The 20,061-nt window shown below is 56.6% G+C and overlaps 1 protein-coding gene across 3 annotated transcripts in view; it reads right to left on the bottom strand.

Moving 5' to 3' along the window:
- The window catches only part of LOC122547812 (tonsoku-like protein), a 162,192-nt gene that overhangs the window by 18,219 nt on the left and 123,912 nt on the right, over positions 1-20,061 (bottom strand). For all 3 annotated transcript variants that reach the window (XM_087987696.1, XM_087987698.1, XM_087987697.1), the window contains 4 exons: positions 18,941-19,032; positions 18,692-18,848; positions 9,033-9,111; positions 4,571-4,878 (listed from right to left, as the gene is read on the bottom strand). In XM_087987696.1, the coding sequence (XP_087843822.1) occupies positions 4,571-4,878; positions 9,033-9,111; positions 18,692-18,848; positions 18,941-19,032 (636 nt within the window). The remainder of the gene's footprint in view (positions 1-4,570; positions 4,879-9,032; positions 9,112-18,691; positions 18,849-18,940; positions 19,033-20,061) is intronic.

Genomic DNA, 20,061 nt, shown 5'->3' with positions numbered 1-20,061 from the left:
GCCCCAGCCTGTTCAGCCTCTCCTTATAGCTCAAATCCTCCAACCCTGGCAACATCCTTGTAAATCTTTTCTGAACCCCTTCAAGTTTCACAACATCTTTCCGATAGGAAGGAGACCAGAATTGCATGCAATATTCCAACAGTGGCCTAACCAATGTCCTGTACAGTCGCAACATGACCTCCCAACTCCTGTACTCAATACTCTGACCAATAAAGGAAAGCATACCAAACGTCTTCCTCACTATCCTATCTACCTGTGACTCCACTTTCAAGGAGCTATGAACCTAGACTCCAAGGTCTCTTTGTTCAGCAACACTCCCGAGGACCTTACCATTAAGTGTATAAGTCCTGCTAAGATTTACTTTCCCAAAATACAGCACCTCGCATTTATCTGAATTAAACTCCACCTGCCACTTCTCAGCCCATTGGCCCATCTGGTCCAGATCCTGTTGTAATCTGAGGTAACCCTCTTCGCTGTCCACTACACCTCCAATTTTGGTGTCATCTGCAAACTTACTAACTGTACCTCTTATGCTCACATCCAAATCATTTATGTGAATGACGAAAAATATGGACCCAGCACCGATCCTTGTGGCACTCCACTGGTCACAGGCCTCCAGTCTGAAAAACAACCCTCCACCACCATCCTCTGTCTTCTACCTTTGAGCCAGTTCTGTATCCAAATGACTAGTTCTCCCTGTATTCCTTGAGATCTAACCTTACTAATCAGTCTCCCATGGGGAACCTTGTCGAATGCCTTACTGAAATCCATATAGATCACATCTACCACTCTGCCTTCATCAATCCTCTTTGTTACTTCTTCAAACTCAATCAAGTTTGTGAGACATGATTTCCCACGCACAAAGCCGTGTTGACTATCCCTATTCAGTCCTTGTCTTTCCAAATACATGTACATCCTGTCCCTCAGGATTCTCTCCAACAACTTGCCCACCACTGACGTAAGGCTCACCGGTCTATAGTTCCCTGGCTTATCCTTACCATATTTAAACAGTGGCACCATGTTTGCCAAACTCCAGTCTTCCAACACCTCACCTGTGACTATCGATGATACAAATATCTCAGCAAGAGGCCCAGCAATCACTTCTCTAGCTTCCCACAGAGTTCTCGGGTACACCTGATCAGGTCCTGGGGATTTATCCACCCTAAACCGTTTCAAGACATCCAGCACTTCCTCCTCTGTAATATGGACATTTTGCAAGATGTCACCATCTATTTCCCCACAGTCTATATCTTCCATATCCTTTTCCACAGTAAATACTGATGCAAAATATTCATTTAGTATCGCTCCCATTTTCTGTGGCTCCACACAAAGGCTGCCTTGCTGATCTTTGAGGGGCCCTATTCTCTCCCTCGTTACCCTTTTGTCCTTAATGTTTTTGTAAAAACCCTTTGGATTCTCCTTAATTCTATTTGCCAAAGCTATCTCATGTCCCCGTTTTGCCCTCCTGATTTCCCTCTTAAGTATACTCCTACTTTCTTTTATACTCTTCTAAGGATTCACTCGATCTATCCTGTCTATACCTGACATATGCTTCCTTCTTTTTCTTGGAGACTAGGACCGAAGGGCACAGCCTCAGGGTGAAAGGACAACCCTTTAGAACAGAGATGAGGAGAAATTTCTTCAGCTGGAGGGTGGGGAAACCGTGGAACTCATTACCACAGAGGGCTGTGGAGGTCTGGTTATTGCGTGTATTTAAGACAGAGATAGACAGGTACTTGGTCAAGATTAGAGTGGTGTTGGAAAAGCACAGCAAGTCAGGAATGAGCTGATGAAGGGCTTTTGCCTGAAACGTCAATGTTTCCTGCTCCTCGGATGCTGCCTGACCTGCTGTGCTTTTCCAGCACCACACCAATCTTGACTCTAATCTCCAGCATCTGCAGTGCCCACTTCCACACAGGTAGGTAATTGATTAGTACGAGGGATCAAGGGTTTCAGGGAGAAGGCAGGAGAATGGGATTGAGAAACATATCAGCCATGATGGAATGGTGGAGCAGAATTGATGGGCTGAATGGTCGATGCTCAATTTCCAAAAAATGAATTAAACTGAAGAGTAGTTTGAGACGGAGCTGGGGTTATGGTGGTGGTAATCGGTGGTTGCTGGAATCGGTGGTGGTAATCGTTGGTGGGAATCGGTGGTGGGAATCGTTGGTGGGAATCGGTGGTGGGAATCGGTGGTGGGAATCGGTGGTGGTAATTGGTGGGAATCGGTGGTGGGAATCGGTGGGAATCGTTGGTGGGAACCGGTGGTGGTAATTGTTGCTGGAATCGGTGGTGGGAATCGGTGGTGGTAATCGGTGGGAATCGGTGGTGGTAATCGGTGGGAATTGGTGGTGGGAATCGGTGGTGGTAATCGGTGGGAATCGGTGGTGGGAATCGGTGGTGGGAATCGGTGGGAATCGGTGGTGGTAATCGGTGGGAATCGGTGGTGGGAATCGGTGGTGGGAATCGGTGGTGGGAATCGGTGGTGATAAGCATTAGTGGAACAATTGGAGAGGGATTCTGGATCAATGGTGCTGGAAGAGCACAGCAATTCAGGCATCGAGGAGCTTCAGCAAAATCGACGTTTCAGGCAAAAGCCCTTCATCAGGAAATTGGAGAGGGAGCTGAGGGGATTTGATTTGTTGATCAGAGCACTGGGTCGTGTGTACTGTAGCCCAGCTTGTACTGTCAGAGGTTTAGCAGAATCAGGCAGAACCTGACTGGGCTCCAGCAATCCGACAGGCCATCTGATCCACAGGCCGTGTTCACTCTTAAACAAGTTATCCAACTGTTCCCATCCTCCTTGCTAACTTGGTCACCTACCCAATCAAAACACTTCATAATTTTGAACATCTTGATAAGATCTCACCTTCACCCCCCTTTGCCTTCGTAAAGAACAATCCCAGCTGAGAGTCAGAGTCCTACAGCACAGAGACAGGCCCTTCAGCCCAAACTGGTCCATACCGACCAAAACGTCCTTCCACACTAACCCCATTTCCCAGCACTCGGCCCATATCCTTCTAATCCTTTCCTATCCGTGTATTTGTCCAAATGCCTTTTAAATGTTGTTAATGTACCCGCCTCAACCACTTCCCCTGGCAGCTCATTCCATATGCGTACCACCCTCTGTGTAAAAACGTTGCCCCTCAGGTTCCCTTTTATTCTTTCCCCTCTAACCTTAGCCTGATGCCCTCTCGTCCTCAATTCCCCAACCCTGGGAAAAAGACTGAGTACATTCACCCTATCCATGCCTTTCATGATCTTATACACCTCTATAAGTTTCCCAAACCCCCACCCCTCAGTCTCCTACGCTCTAAAGAGAAAAGTCCTAGCTTGTCCCACCTCACCCTATAGCTCTAACCATTGAGTCCTGGCAACATCCTTGTAAATTCCTCCCGCACTCTTTCCAGTTTAATAACGTCCTTCCTACAGCAAGGTGACCAAAACTGAACACAGTACTCCAAGTGTGGCCTCACCAACGTCCTGTACAACTGCAACATAACTTCCCACCTTCTATACTCAGTGCCCTGACTGATGAAGGCCAATGTGCCAAAAGCCTCCTTCACTGCCCTGTCTACCTGGGACTCCACTTTCAGAGAACTGTGCACCTGAACTCCAAGGTCCCTCTGTTCCACTACACTCCTTAAGGCCCGAACATTCACCATGAAACTCCTACCTTGATTGTCCAGTCTCTCCACATTCACTGAATTCCCTCATCCCTGAGACTGTTTGGTGTCCTTTGCCCCCTGTCTTGAGGCAGGGCTTTTACCGAGAGAAATTATTTCCTGAAGTGGTGTTGGGCAGGGAGTAGGTGTGCTCCAGGGGTGTGGGGGTGGGCGGGGGTTATGGGACCTTCAGGTTCGGGGTAACATCAGGAAGCACTTCATCACACAAAGGGGAGTGGGAGTCTGTAACTGTCCTCGAGAGTGACTGAGGGGGAGCTGACCCTCTCTGACTGAGATGGATGGATTCTTGTTGCTGAAGGTTACTGAGGGAAATAAAGCAACGTTGTGTGAACGGAGTCGGGCCACAGGTCAGCTGTGACACCTCATTGAATAGTGACCCACTCAACGGAGCCGAATGGCCTCCTCCTGAAACACATGTTGACATAGAGTCATAGAGATGTACAGCATGGAAACAGACCCTTCGGTCCAACCCGTCCATGCCGACCTGATATCCCAACCCAATCTAGTCCCACCTGCCAGCATCCAGCCCATATCCCTCCAAACCCTTCCTATTCATATACCCATCCAAATGCCTCTTAAATGTTGCAATTGTACCAGCCTCCAACACATCCCCTGGCAGCTCATTCCATACATGTACCACCCTCTGTGTGAAAAAGTTGCCCCTTAGGTCTCTTTTATGTCTATCCCCTCTCATCCTAAACATATGCCCTCTAGTTCTGGACTCCCCGACCCCAGGGAAAAGACTTTGTCTATTTATCCTATCCATGCCCCTCATAATTTTGTAAACCTCTATAAGGTCACCCCTCAGCCTCCGAATCTCCAGGAGAAACAGCCCCAGTCTGTTCAGCCTCTCCCTGTAGCTCATCGTTAGTGAAATCTCAAACCTGAAAAGCGGCCTCCCCAGTTGGCCTGCTGGCCTGACAGAGCGTGCTCAGGCCTTGGTGTGTGATCTGATTGGAGGAGAGGTCCAGCACCCTCAGGTTGGGCATGGTTACCAGGCAGGCCAGCAACTCCCCCATGGTATCGTCACCCAGGCGATTGGCAGACAGGCACAGCTGGTGGGTGGGGGTCTGCAGTTTCAGGGCCCTCAGGATGGGACTCAGGTGCTCCTTGCTCAGCGACAGGCTGGACAGGTCAACAAGGGAGCCTTGCTCCTGGAGCTGTAGAATCTTGCCCATGGACGGGTTTGCATCTGCAGGCAGTCAGACACAACAACGAGATTATTACAGCAACCAGCACTGCCCTGTCTCCACAGAAAATCCAATCACAGCGTGCCCCTGTTCCTATTGCTCAGCCCTAACAGGCCAGAAATAGAGGGTCTCGCTTACCCAGTTTGGAGGGCAGATTGGAATCATTCACATTGCTGTGGGTCTGGAGTCACGTGTAGGCCAGACCGGGTAAGGACAGCAGTTTCCTTCCCTAAAGGACAGTAGTGACCCAGATGGGTGGTTTTACAATTGACGATAACTCCTTGGTCACCATCACCAAGACTTGCATCAACTGCAGATTTACAGTTGCACAGACAGCACGGAAACATACCCTTCGGTCCAACCTGTCCATGCCGACCAGAAATCCCAACCCAATCTAGTCCCACCTGCCAGCACCCGGCTCATATCCCTCCAAACCCTTCCTATTCATATACCCATCCAAATGCCTCTTAAATGTTGCAATTGTACCAGCCTCCACCACACCCCCTGGCAGCTCATTCCATACACGTACCACCCTCTGTGTGAAAAAGTTGCCCCTTAGGTCTCTTTTATATCTTTCTCCTCTCACCCTAAACCTATGCCCTCTAGTTCTGGACTCCCACACCCCAGGGAAAAGACTTTGCCTATTTACACTGTCCATGCCCCTGATACGTATTGGATTGAATTTCTACCAGCTTTGAACCAGTGCTCCCAAACAGATGACCTGGAGCTCTGGATAATGATGGCTGCGATGTGGTGGGATGTTGTCAGGATGTGGGTTCGCACCCTGCTATGGCAGATGGTGGGGGGTCGAATTTAAATTTGGTATCGTCTAGAGCTAAAAGCATAATGACGACCATGTGACCCAGCATCAACAATTGCAAAAACACCATCTGGGTCACTAATGTCCTTGAGGGAAGGAAACTGCCATCCTTCCCCGGTCTGGCCTACACGTGACTCCAGACCCACAGCAATGTGGGTGACTCCTAACTACCCTCTGAAATGATGAAGTAAGAGACTTGTGCGCCTTGAACCACTAAGAAACCTAAAAAAGGGAATGAAACAGACAGCAACTGGGCATCACTGGAAAAGACAACAGGAAACTGCCCTGTTGACCCTGCACAGTCCCCCTCACTAACACCCGGGGGGGCTAGGGCCAACACTGGGAGAGCTGTCACACAGACTGACCAAGCAACAGGCTGACACAGTCATACTCACGGAAACACACCTCACAGACAATGTCCCAGACCCCACCATCCCCATCCCTGGATAGGACAGACCCAGCAGAGGGGGCAGCACAGTGGGATACAGTCGGGAGGGAGTGGTCCCTGGGAATCCTCAACATTGACTCCGGCCGCCATGAAGTCTCATGTCTTCAGGTTAAACCTGGGCAAGGAAACCTCCTGCTGATGACCATGTCCTGACCCCCCACGGCTGATGAATTAGTATCCTCCATGTTGAATAACACTTACAGGAAGCATTGAGGATGGTAGGGGCACAGAGTGTACTCTGGGTGGGGGAGTTCAGTGCCCCCCACCAAGAGTGGCTCAGTAGCAGTATTACTGATGGAGCTGGTCAGGTCCTAAAGGACATAGCTGCGAGACTGGGGGGTGCGGCAGGTGGGGAGGGAACCAACAAGAGGGAAAAACATAACTTGACCTCATCCTTACCCATCAGCTTTCTGCGGCTGCATCTGTCCATGACAGTATCGGCAAGAGTGACCACCACACAATCCTTGTGGAGACAAAGTCCCATCCTCATACTGAAAATAGTCTCCATCGTGTTGTGTGGCACTATCACCGTGCTAAATGGGACAGATCTAGCAACTCAAGACTGAGCATCCATGAGGCACTGTGGGCCATCAACAGGCAGCACAATCTGTAACCTCTTGGCCCGGCATATCCCCCACTCAACCAGGATCAACCCTGGTTCAATGGAGAGTGCAGGAGGGCATGCCAGGAGCAGCACCAGGGATACCTGAAGATGAGGTGTCAGCCTGGTGAAGCGACCAAACAGGATTACTTGCATGGCAAACAGCATAAGCAGCAAGTGACAGACAGTGCTAAGTGATCCCACAACTCATGGATTAGATCTAAGCTCTGCAGTCCTGCCACATCCAGTCAGGAATGGTGATGAATCATGTACCTCACTAGAGGAGGAGGCTGTACAAATATCCCCATCCTCAATGATGGAGGAACCCAAGCACATCAGGGCAATTGATAAGGCTGAACCTTTCGTGTCAATTTTCAGCCAGAAATACTGAGTGGATGATCCACCTCGGCCTCCTCTAGTGGTCCCCAGTGTCACAGATACCAGTCTCCAGTCAATTCAATTCACTCCACGTGATATCAAGAAACAGCTGGAGGCACTGGATACTGCAAAGACCATGGACCCTGACAACACTCCGGCAATAGGACTGAAGAGCTGTGTTTCAGAACCTGTCATTCCCCTACACAAGCTGTTCCAATACAGCTACAACACTGGCATCTACTGGACAATGGAAAATTGCCCAGGTATGTCCTGGACATTAAAAGCAGGACAAATCCAACTCAGCCGATTACCGCCCCATCAGTCTCCTCTCGATCCTCAGTAAAGTGATGGACGGTGTCAGTAACAGAGCTACCAAGCAGCACCTGCTCAGCAATAACCTGCTCAGTGACGTCCAGTTTGGGTTCCCCCAGGGCCATTCAGCTCCTGACCTCATTACAGCCTTGGGTCAAACATGGACAAAAGAGCTGGATTCCAGAGGGGAGGGGAGAGGGACAGACCCTGACATCAAGGCTGGATTCGACTGAGTGTGGCATCAAGGAGCCTGAGCAAAACTGGAATCAATAGGTATTGGGGGCACCTCTCTGTTAGTTGGAGTCATAACTGACACATAGGAAGATGGTTGTGGTTGTGGAAGGTCAGTCATCTCAGCTCCAGGACATCTCTGCAGGAGTCCCTCAGGGTAGTGTCCTCAGCCCAACCATCTTCAGCTGCTTCATCAATGACCTTCCCTCTGCCATAAGGTCAGAAGTGGGGATGTTTGCCGAAGATTGCACAGTGCTCAGCACCATTCGCGACTCCTCAGATACTGAAGCAGTCCGTGCCCAAATGCAACAAGATCTGGACAATGTCCAGGCTTGGGCTGACAAGTGACAAGTAACATTTGCGCCACACAAATGCCAGGCTATGACCAAGACCAATAAGAGACAATTTAACCACTTCCCCTTGACAACTCGTGGCATTACCATCTATGAATCCCCTGCTCTAAATATCCTAGGGGTTATCATTGATCAGAAATTCAACTGAACAAGCCATATGAATGCACTGGCGACAAGAGCAGGTCAGAGGCTGGGAATCCTGCAGCGAGTAACTCACCTCCTGACCCCCCCAAAGCCTGTCCACCATCTGCAAGGCACAAGTCAAGAGTGTGATGGAATACTCCCCACTTGCCCTGGATGGGGGCAGCTCCAACAACACTGAAGAAGCTCAACACCATCCAGGACAAACTGGCACCACATCCACAAACATCCCCTCCCTCCCCCACCGATGCTCAGTAGCAGCAGTGTGTACTGTCTACAAGATGCACTGCAGAAACTCACCAAAGATCCTCAGACAGCACCTTCCAAACCCACGACCACTTCCATCTAGAAGGACAAGGGCAGCAGATACATGGGAACACCACCCCCTGTAAGTTCCCCTCCAAGCCCCTCACCATCCTGACTTGGGAATATATCCCCATTCCTTCACTGTCACTGGGTCAGAATCCTGGAATTCCCTCCCTCAGGGTGTTATGGATCTATATACAGCACACGGACTGCAGCGGCTCAAGAAGACAGCTCACCCCCACCTTCTCAAGGGGCAACTAGGGACGGGCAATAAATGCTGGGCCCAGCCAGTGTTATCCATGTCCCATGGATTAATACAAAAAAAAATCATACGATAACACCATCTCCCTTTATGATATGTGTACCTGCAACAAATTGATCACCAACCTATTGATACATTTGAGGAAGGTAGATGTCCAGGGTGGGTTTGGGAGGTACAGTTGAAGGAGCCTTGGGGAATTGCTGCTGTGTGTCTTGTAGATGGTACACACTGTAATTCTCAGAGCACGTGCACTCTCCTCTCGATAAAAGGTTATTTCTATTGTCGAATGAATCTATCTCCTTACCCAATGACAGACTGTCACAGGCCGTCTTGTATCGCTCAGAGAGTGGAGGCAGGTCCCAGGACACGACCTCAGCCAGGACCTGAAAAATATCCAGGAGGTCCCTGAGTCCATTCCCTTGTCGCTGGAGCATCACTGCTCCTGGAGCAGTCTGTAACCCTATCGCACCCGGTCCCTGCACGTACTGGGCCCAAACCCTGCCCTCCTTAAACTCAGTCAGAACCTGTCACACGGCAACATAATCTTCCCCTTTAGTCATCATCCAATCATTACAGCACAGAAGCCATTTGGCCCATCTTGCTGGTGCTGGATCTCCCCTTGGGGACAGTTCATATTCTGCACTGCCCGCCCTCCCCACCCCACGCAGACTTCCTCTTGGGATATTTGGAATATTCAGAAATGTACACATGTTCCTGGGAACAGAAGGTGGTTCCTTGTGCATCCATCCTCACCTGACCAAAACAGCAGGACTTCAGCCCTAATGCCATGTTCTAGCTCCTGGCCCATGGCCCAGGAAATGATGGGCCTTGAGGTGTAGGCCCAATGTGGGAGGTGATGGGTCTGGGGGAGTAGGGCCCAGTGTGGGAGGCGATGGGCCTGGAGGTGTAGTGCCCAGTGTGGGAGGTGATGGGTCTGGAGGTGTAGTGCCCAGTGTGGAAGGTGATGGGCCTGGAGATGTAGGGCCCAGTGTGAGAGGTGATGGGTCTGGAGGTGTAGTGCCCAGTGTGGGAGGTGATGGGCCTGGAGATGTAGGGCCCAGTGTGAGAGGTGATGGGTCTGGAGGTGTAGTGCCCAGTGTGGGAGGCAATGGGTCTGGAGGTGTAGGGCTCAGTGTGGGAGGCGATGGGTCTGGAGGTGTAGGGCCCAGTGTGGGAGGTGATGGGTCTGGAGGTGTAGGGCTCAGTGTGGGAGGCAATGGGTCTGGAGGTGTAGGGCTCAGTGTGGGAGGCAATGGGTCTGGAGGTGTAGGGCTCAGTGTGGGAGGCAATGGGTCTGGAGGTGTAGGGCCCAGTGTGGGAGGTGATGGGTCTGGAGGTGTAGGGCCCAGTGTGGGAGGCGATGGGTCTGGAGGTGTAGGGCCCAGTGTGGGGGGCGATGAGCGTTGAGGTGTAGGGCCCAGTGTGGGAGGCGATGCGTCTGGAGGTGTAGGGTCCAGAGTGGGAGGCGATGGGTCTGGAGGTGTAGGGCCCAGAGTGGGAGGCGATGGGTCTGGAGGTGTAGGGCCCAGTGTGGGAGGTGATGGGTCTGGAGGTGTAGGGCCCAGTATGGGAGGTGATGGGTCTGGAGGTGTAGGGCCCAGTGTGGGAGGCGATGGGTCTGGAGGTGTAGGGCCCAGTGTGGGGGGCGATGAGCGTTGAGGTGTAGGGCCCAGTGTGGGAGGCGATGGGCCTTGAGGTGTAGGGCCCATTGTGGGAGGTGATGGGTCTGGAGTTGTAGGACCCAGTGTGGGAGGCGATGGGCCTGGAGGTATAGGGCCCAGTGTGGGAGGTGATGGGTCTGGAGTTGTAGGACCCAGTGTGGGAGGCGATGGGCCTGGAGGTGTAGGGCCCAGTGTGGGAGGTGATGGGCCTGGAGGTGTAGGGCCCAGTGTGGGAGGCAATGGGTCTGGAGGTGTATGGCCCAGTGTGGGAGGCGATGGGTCTGGAGGTGTAGGGCCCAGTGTGGGAGGCGATGGGTTTTGAGGTGTAGGGCCCAGTGTGGTGGGCAATGAGCGTTGAGGTGTAGGGCCCAGTGTGGGAGGCGATGGGTCTGGAGGTGTAGGGCCCAGTGTGGGAGGCGATGGGTCTGGAGGTGTAGGGCCCAGTGTGGGGGGCGATGAGCGTTGACGTGTAGGGCCCAGTGTGGGAGGCGATGCGTCTGGAGGTGTAGGGCCCAGAGTGGGAGGCGATGGGTCTGGAGGTGTAGGGCCCAGTGTGGGAGGCGATGGGTCTGGAGGTGTAGGGCCCAGAGTGGGAGGCGATGGGTCTGGAGGTGTAGGGCTCAGTGTGGGAGGTGATGGCTCTGGAGGTGTAGGGCCCAGTGTGGGAGGCGATGGGTCTGGAGGTGTAGGGCCCAGTGAGGGAGGCGATGGGTCTGGAGGTGTAGGGCCCAGTGTGGGAGGCAATGGGCATTGAGGTGTAGGGACCAGTGTGGGAGGCGATGGGCCTTGAGGTGTAGGGCCCAGTGTGGGAGGTGATGGGCCTGGAGGTGTAGGGCCCAGTGTGGGAGGCGATGGGCCTGGAGGTATAGGGCCCAGTGTGGGAGGCGATGGGTTTTGAGGTGTAGGGCCCAGTGTGGGAGGCGATGAGTCTGGAGGTGCAGGGCCCAGTGTGGGAGGCGATGGGTTTGGAGCTGTAGTGCCCAGTGTGGGAGGTGATGGGCCTGGAGGTGTAGGGCCCAGTGTGGGAGGTGATGGGTCTGGAGGTGTAGTGCCCAGTGTGTGAGGCAATGGGTCTGGAGGTGTCGGGCTCAGTGTGGGAGGCGATGGGTCTGGAGGTGTAGGGCCCAGTGTGGGAGGTGATGGGTCTGGAGGTGTAGGGCTCAGTGTGGGAGGCAATGGGTCTGGAGGTGTAGGGCTCAGTGTGGGAGGCAATGGGTCTGGAGGTGTAGGGCTCAGTGTGGGAGGCAATGGGTCTGGAGGTGTAGGGCCCAGTGTGGGAGGTGATGGGTCTGGAGGTGTAGGGCCCAGTGTGGGAGGCGATGGGCCTTGAGGTGTAGGGCCCAATGTGGGGGGCGATGAGCGTTGAGGTGTAGGGCCCAGTGTGGGAGGCGATGGGCCTGGAGGTGTAGGGCCCAGTGTGGGAGGCGATGGGTCTGGAGGTGTAGGGCCCAGAGTGGGAGGCGATGGGTCTGGAGGTGTAGGGCCCAGTGTGGGACGTGATGGGTCTTGAGGTGTAGGGCCCAATGTGGGGGGCGATGAGCGTTGAGGTGTAGGGCCCAGAGTGGGAGGCGATGGGTCTGGAGGTGTAGGGCCCAGTGTGGGAGGCGATGGGTCTGGAGGTGTAGGGCCCAGAGTGGGAGGCGATGGGTCTGGAGGTGTAGGGCCCAGTGTGGGACGTGATGGGTCTGGAGGTGTAGGGCCCAGTGTGGGAGGTGATGGGTCTGGAGGTGTAGGGCCCAGTGTGGGAGGCGATGGGTCTGGAGGTGTAGGGCCCAGTGTGGGGGGCGATGAGCGTTGAGGTGTAGGGCCCAGTGTGGGGGGCGATGAGCGTTGAGGTGTAGGCCCCAGTGTGGGAGGCAATGCATCTGGAGGTGTAGGGCCCAGAGTGGGAGGCGATGGGTCTGGAGGTGTAGGGCCCAGTGTGGGAGGCGATGGGTCTGGAGGTGTAGGGCCCAGTGTGGGAGGTGATGGGTCTGGAGGTGTAGGGCCCAGTGTGGGAGGCGATGGGTCTGGAGGTGTAGGGCCCAGTGTGGGAGGCGATGGGTCTGGAGGTGTAGGGCCCAGTGTGGGAGGCGATGGGTCTGGAGGTGTAGGGACCAGCGTGGGAGGCGATGGGCCTTGAGGTGTAGGGCCCAGTGTGGGAGGTGATGGGCCTGGAGGTGTAGGGCCCAGTGTGGGAGGCGATGGGTTTTGAGGTGTAGGGCCCAGTGTGGGAGGCGATGAGTCTGGAGGTGTAGGGCCCAGAGTGGGAGGTGATGGGTCTGGAGGTGTAGGGCCCAGTGTGGGAGGTGATGGGTCTGGAGGTGTAGGGCTCAGTGTGGGAGGCAATGGGTCTGGAGGTGTAGGGCTCAGTGTGGGAGGCAATGGGTCTGGAGGTGTAGGGCTCAGTGTGGGAGGCAATGGGTCTGGAGGTGTAGGGCCCAGTGTGGGAGGTGATGGGTCTGGAGGTGTAGGGCCCAGTGTGGGAGGCGATGGGTCTGGAGGTGTAGGGCCCAATGTGGGGGGCGATGAGCGTTGAGGTGTAGGGCCCAGTGTGGGAGGCGATGCGTCTGGAGGTGTAGGGCCCAGAGTGGGAGGCGATGGGTCTGGAGGTGTAGGGCCCAGTGTGGGAGGTGATGGGTCTGGAGGTGTAGGGCCCAGTGTGGGAGGTGATGGGTCTGGAGGTGTAGGGCCCAGTATGGGAGGTGATGGGTCTGGAGGTGTAGGGCCCAGTGTGGGAGGCGATGGGTCTGGAGGTGTAGGGCCCAGTGTGGGGGGCGATGAGCGTTGAGGTGTAGGCCCCAGTGTGGGAGGCAATGCGTCTGGAGGTGTAGGGCCCAGAGTGGGAGGCGATCGGTCTGGAGGTGTAGGGCCCAGTGTGGGAGGCGATGGGTCTGGAGGTGTAGGACCCAGTGTGGGAGGTGATGGGTCTGGAGGTGTAGGGCCCAGTGTGGGAGGCGATGGGTCTGGAGGTGTAGGGCCCAGTGTGGGAGGCGATGGGCCTTGAGGTGTAGGGCCCAGTGTGGGAGGTGATGGGCCTGGAGGTGTAGGGCCCAGTGTGGGAGGCGATGGGTTTTGAGGTGTAGGGCCCAGTGTGGGAGGCGATGAGTCTGGAGGTGTAGGGCCCAGAGTGGGAGGCGATGGGTCTGGAGTTGTAGGGCCCAGTGTGGGAGGCGATGGGTTTGGAGCTGTAGGGCCCAGTGTGGGAGGTGATGGGTCTGGAGTAGTAGGGCCCAGTGTGGGAGGCGATGGGCCTGGAGGTGTAGGGCCCAGTGTGGGAGGTGATGGGCCTGGAGGTGTAGGGCCCAGTGTGGGAGGCGATGGGCCTTGAGGTGTAGGGCCCAGTGTGGGAGGTGATGGGCCTGGAGGTGTAGGGCCCAGTGTGGGAGTCGATGTGTTTTGAGGTGTAGGGCCCAGTGTGGGAGGCGATGAGTCTGGAGGTGTAGGGCCCAGAGTGGGCGGCGATGGGTCTGGAGTTGTAGGGCCCAGTGTGGGAGGTGATGGGTTTGGAGCTGTAGGGCCCAGTGTGGGAGGTGATGGGTTTGGTGTAGTAGGGCCCAGTGGGAGTGTTTTGAGGTGTAGGGCCCAGTGTGGGAGGCAATGGGCCTGGAGGTGTAGGGCCCAGTGTGGGAGGCGATGCGTCTGGAGGTGTAGGGCCCAGAGTGGGAGGCGATGGGTCTGGAGGTGTAGGGCCCAGTGTGGGAGGTGATGGGTCTGGAGATGTAGGGCCCAGTGTGGGAGGCGATGGGTCTGGAGGTGTAGGGCCCAGTGTGGGAGGCGATGGGTCTGGAGGTGTAGGGCCCAGTGTGGGAGGCGATGGGTCTGGAGGTGTAGGGCTCAGTGTGGGAGGCAATGGGTCTGGAGGTGTAGGGCCCAGTATGGGAGGTGATGGGTCTGGAGGTGTAGGGCCCAGTGTGGGAGGCAATGGGTCTGGAGGTGTAGGGCCCAGTGTGGGAGGCAATGGGTCTGGAGGTTTATAGCCCAGTGTGGGAGGCGATGGGCCTGGAGGTGTTGGGCCCAGTGTGGGAGGTGATGGGTCTGGAGGTGTAGTGCCCAGTGTGGGAGGCAATGGGTCTGGAGGTGTAGGGCCCAGTGTGGGAGGTGATGGGTCTGGAGGTGTAGGGCCCAGTGTGGGAGGCGATGGGTCTGGAGGTGTAGGGCCCAGTGTGGGAGGTGATGGGTCTGGAGGTGTAGGGCCCAATGTGGGAGGTGATGGGTCTGGAGGTGTAGGGCCCAGTATGGGAGGTGATGGGTCTGGAGGTGTAGGGCCCAGTGTGGGAGGCGATGGGCCTGGAGGTGTAGGGCCCAGTGTGGGGGGCGATGAGCGTTGAGGTGTAGGCCCCAGTGTGGGAGGCAATGCGTCTGGAGGTGTAGGGCCCAGAGTGGGAGGCGATCGGTCTGGAGGTGTAGGGCCCAGTGAGGGAGGCGATGGGTTTTGAGGTGTAGGGCCCAGTGTGGGGGGCAATGATAGTTGAGGTGTAGGGCCCAGTGTGGGAGGCGATGGGTCTGGAGGTGTAGCGCCCAGTGTGGGAGGCGATGAGCGTTGAGGTTTAGGGCCCAGTGTGGGAGGCAATGCGTCTGGAGGTGTAGGGCCCAGAGTGGGAGGCGATCGGTCTGGAGGTGTAGGGCCCAGTGTGGGAGGCGATGGGTTTTGAGGTGTAGGGCCCAGTGTGGGGGGCAATGAGCGTTGAGGTGTAGGGCCCAGTGTGGGAGGCGATGGGTCTGGAGGTGTAGCGCCCAGTGTGGGAGGCGATGAGCGTTGAGGTTTAGGGCCCAGTGTGGGAGGCGATGCGTCTGGAGGTGTAGGGCCCAGAGTGGGAGGCGATGGGTCTGGAGGTGTAGGGCCCAGTGTGGGTGGTGATGGGTCTGGAGATGTAGGGCCCAGTGTGGGAGGCGATGGGTCTGGAGGTGTAGGGCCCAGTGTGGGAGGCGATGGGTCTGGAGGTGTAGGGCCCAGTGTGGGAGGCGATGGGTCTGGAGGTGTAGGGCTCAGTGTGGGAGGCAATGGGTCTGGAGGTGTAGGGCCCAGTATGGGAGGTGATGGGTCTGGAGGTGTAGGGCCCAGTGTGGGAGGCAATGGGTCTGGAGGTGTAGGGCCCAGTATGGGAGGTGATGGGTCTGGAGGTGTAGGGCCCAGTGTGGGAGGCAATGGGTCTGGAGGTGTATGGCCCAGTGTGGGAGGCGATGGGCCTGGAGGTGTAGGGCCCAGTGTGGGAGGTGATGGGTCTGGAGGTGTAGTGCCCAGTGTGGGAGGCAATGGGTCTGGAGGTGTAGGGCCCAGTGTGGGAGGTGATGGGTCTGGAGGTGTAGGGCCCAGAGTGGGAGGTGATGCGTCTGGAGGTGTAGGGCCCAGTATGGGAGGTGATGGGTCTGGAGGTGTAGGGCCCAGTGTGGGAGGTGATGGGTCTGGAGGTGTAGGGCCCAGTGTGGGAGGCGATGGGTCTGGAGGTGTAGGGCCCAGTGTGGGAGGTGATGGGTCTGGAGGTGTAGGGCCCAGTGTGGGAGGTGATGGGTCTGGAGGTGTAGGGCCCAGTATGGGAGGTGATGGGTCTGGAGGTGTAGGGCCCAGTGTGGGAGGCGATGGGTCTGGAGGTGTAGGGCCCAGTGTGGGAGGTGATGGGTCTGGAGGTATAGGGCCCAGTGTGGGAGGCGATGCATCTGGAGGTGTAGGGCCCAGTGTGGGAGGCGATGGGTCTGGAGGTGTAGGGCCCAGTGTGGGGGGCGATGAGCGTTGAGGTGTAGGGCCCAGAGTGGGAGGCGATGGGTCTGGAGGTGTAGGGCCCAGTATGGGAGGTGATGGGTCTGGAGGTGTAGGGCCCAGTGTGGGAGGCGATGGGCCTGGAGGTGTAGGGCCCAGTGTGGGAGGTGATGGGCCTGGAGGTGTAGGGCCCAGCGTGGGAGGCGATGGGTCTGGAGGTGTAGGGCCCAGTGTGGGAGGCGATGGGCCTGGAGGTGTAGGGCCCAGTGTGGGAGGTGATGGGTCTGGAGGTGTAGGGCCCAGTGTGGGAGGCGATGGGTCTGGAGGTGTAGGGCCCAGTGTGGGAGGCGATGGGCCTGGAGGTGTAGGGCCCAGAGTGGGAGGCGATGGGTCTGGAGGTGTAGGGCCCAGTTTGGGAGGCGATCGGTCTGGAGGTGTAGGGCCCAGTGAGGGAGGCGATGGGTTTTGAGGTGTAGGGCCCAGTGTGGGGGGCAATGATAGTTGAGGTGTAGGGCCCAGTGTGGGAGGCGATGGGTCTGGAGGTGTAGCGCCCAGTGTGGGAGGCGATGAGCGTTGAGGTTTAGGGTCCAGTGTGGGAGGCAATGCGTCTGGAGGTGTAGGGCCCAGAGTGGGAGGCGATCGGTCTGGAGGTGTAGGGCCCAGTGTGGGAGGCGATGGGTTTTGAGGTGTAGGGCCCAGTGTGGGGGGCAATGAGCGTTGAGGTGTAGGGCCCAGTGTGGGAGGCGATGGGTCTGGAGGTGTAGCGCTAGGTGTGGGAGGCGATGAGCGTTGAGGTTTAGGGCCCAGTGTGGGAGGCGATGCGTCTGGAGGTGTAGGGCCCAGAGTGGGAGGCGATGGGTCTGGAGGTGTAGGGCCCAGTGTGGGTGGTGATGGGTCTGGAGATGTAGGGCCCAGTGTGGGAGGCGATGGGTCTGGAGGTGTAGGGCCCAGTGTGGGAGGCGATGGGTCTGGAGGTGTAGGGCCCAGTGTGGGAGGCGATGGGTCTGGAGGTGTAGGGCTCAGTGTGGGAGGCAATGGGTCTGGAGGTGTAGGGCCCAGTATGGGAGGTGATGGGTCTGGAGGTGTAGGGCCCAGTGTGGGAGGCAATGGGTCTGGAGGTGTAGGGCCCAGTATGGGAGGTGATGGGTCTGGAGGTGTAGGGCCCAGTGTGGGAGGCAATGGGTCTGGAGGTGTATGGCCCAGTGTGGGAGGCGATGGGCCTGGAGGTGTAGGGCCCAGTGTGGGAGGTGATGGGTCTGGAGGTGTAGTGCCCAGTGTGGGAGGCAATGGGTCTGGAGGTGTAGGGCCCAGTGTGGGAGGTGATGGGTCTGGAGGTGTAGGGCCCAGAGTGGGAGGTGATGCGTCTGGAGGTGTAGGGCCCAGTATGGGAGGTGATGGGTCTGGAGGTGTAGGGCCCAGTGTGGGAGGTGATGGGTCTGGAGGTGTAGGGCCCAGTGTGGGAGGCGATGGGTCTGGAGGTGTAGGGCCCAGTGTGGGAGGTGATGGGTCTGGAGGTGTAGGGCCCAGTGTGGGAGGTGATGGGTCTGGAGGTGTAGGGCCCAGTATGGGAGGTGATGGGTCTGGAGGTGTAGGGCCCAGTGTGGGAGGCGATGGGTCTGGAGGTGTAGGGCCCAGTGTGGGAGGTGATGGGTCTGGAGGTATAGGGCCCAGTGTGGGAGGCGATGCGTCTGGAGGTGTAGGGCCCAGTGTGGAAGGCGATGGGTCTGGAGGTGTAGGGCCCAGTGTGGGGGGCGATGAGCGTTGAGGTGTAGGGCCCAGAGTGGGAGGCGATGGGTCTGGAGGTGTAGGGCCCAGTATGGGAGGTGATGGGTCTGGAGGTGTAGGGCCCAGTGTGGGAGGCGATGGGCCTGGAGGTGTAGGGCCCAGTGTGGGAGGTGATGGGCCTGGAGGTGTAGGGCCCAGTGTGGGAGGCGATGGGTCTGGAGGTGTAGGGCCCAGTGTGGGAGGCGATGGGCCTGGAGGTGTAGGGCCCAGTGTGGGAGGTGATGGGTCTGGAGGTGTAGGGCCCAGTGTGGGAGGCGATGGGTCTGGAGGTGTAGGGCCCAGTGTGGGAGGCGATGGGCCTGGAGGTGTAGGGCCCAGAGTGGGAGGCGATGGGTCTGGAGGTGTAGGGCCCAGTTTGGGAGGCGATGGGTCTGGAGGTGTAGGGCCCAGTGTGGGAGGCGATGGGCCTGGAGGTGTAGGGCCCAGTGTGGGAGGCGATGGGCCTGGAGGTGTAGGGCCCAGTGTGGGAGGCGATGGGCCTGGAGGTGTAGGGCCCAGTGAGGGAGGCGATGGATCCTGTAGGAACCTTCATGGTCACCTCAGCCAGTGTGGGATTTGAACCCAACGCTGTTTGGTATCACGCTGCTTCACAAACCAGCTGACCTGGGTCTAGCTCGATTAGCTCAGTTGACTAGACAGCTGGTTCATGATACCGTGTGGGTTCAATCCCTACACTGGCTGAGGTAAACCTGAAGGCCTCTCCTTCTCGACGTCTCCCCTTGTCTGAGGCCCGGTGACCCTCAGCTGAAACCATCCCTGGTTTTGTCTATTGAGTGAGCAGCCCGTGGTTGGCTGGGACGGTGGCGACTTTGCCTGTCCCCTGGTTGTTGTCACACTCACCACCTCATTGTCACGGAGAAGGTGGACGATTGGTTCATGTGGAGAGAGCAGCGCCCCGTCGAGGGTTAGAGAGAGTCGCGGTCTCAGACCACACTCGATGTTGTATTTCCTCCCGGCTTCCTCCGCCAGCCAAGAGATGGTGTAGGTGTCCAACTCACTGAAATGGGAAATACAGAGCTGTGTAACTGTGCAGCTTCCTGGGCAGTGTGGGATCAGCTCGAAGCCCCCAGTATATAGTCAAACTCCTACCTGGGAGGGAGCCCAATGACAAAGCATTTCTTTTCCACTTTCACCTTCACACGGAACGATGGGATGAGCAGTGGGGTGGATGGTACACTGGGCTGTGAACACAAAGGGCAAGGATTAGGAAGCCATTACAGCTCAGGGGCAGGCAAGCTCCTGATGTCTCTATGTAGAGAGATCTCGTCAGTCACCCCCACCCCTCCCCCCCAACCCGCTCCATCTTCATCTCCCCACATCCCCCTCAAGTGGCTGTCCAAATTCCATTTCAAATTGTTCAATGTCACTGACCCCCCCCCCCTCCCCGCCCCCTCAGCCTCCTCGGGGGGTAGTGAGTTCGAGTTCACAGTGTCATAAAACTCTCCCTCACACTCCTTTGCATCTTGCTGAGACAGAGAGATTTTTTTTTAGGTCAGGAAGGGAATTGAGAGTGACGGGCAAAGAGGCAAGTGGAGTGGAGGGTGATCCGGTCAGCCATGAGCTCACTCAAGGGCAGAGCAGGGGCTCGATGGGCTGAATGGCCTACTGCTGATCCTACACCTTACAGTCTGTCACCCTGCACATTGTTCCTTTGCCGATAACAATCCAACTCCCTCTTGACTGCCTCGGTTGAATCTGCCTTCAACAAACTAAGACAGGGTTCAAGGAAGGGACAAGAGTGTGGAGGGTCACTGAGGGAATTCCAGAACTCGGGATTGGCAGCTGAAGGCACAGCCTCCAATGGTGAAGTGACAGTGAGTGATGAGGAGGTCAGAGACTGACCCCACCACCCCCCCTCCCCTAACCAAGACTCTGGGGAGGCCTTGGCCTAGTAGCATTGTTGCTGGGCTGTTAATCCACAGAGGAGACAGCGAGGTCTACAGATGCTGGGGATCAGAGTCGAGAGTGTGGCGCTGGAAAAGCGCAGCAGCTCAGTCAGCATCCGAGGAGCAGGAGAATCGACGTTTTGGGCATAAGCCCTTCATCAGGAATGAGGCTGGGAGTCTCGGGGGTAGAGAGATAAATGGGAGGGGGGATATTAACCCACAGAACATGAGGGTGATGGGGAAAGAGGCGAGTGGAGTGGAGGATGGTCTGGGAATCTGGGTTCGAATCCAGCCGCAGTGGATGGTGGAATTTAAATTCAATAG

Source organism: Chiloscyllium plagiosum, unplaced genomic scaffold (genome assembly GCF_037043375.1).
Source record: "Chiloscyllium plagiosum isolate Xiang-an unplaced genomic scaffold, Cpla_swu_hap1 HiC_scaffold_5, whole genome shotgun sequence".
Taxonomy (NCBI): Eukaryota; Metazoa; Chordata; class Chondrichthyes; order Orectolobiformes; family Hemiscylliidae; genus Chiloscyllium; species Chiloscyllium plagiosum.
This window is presented reverse-complemented; position numbering and strand designations above follow the sequence as displayed.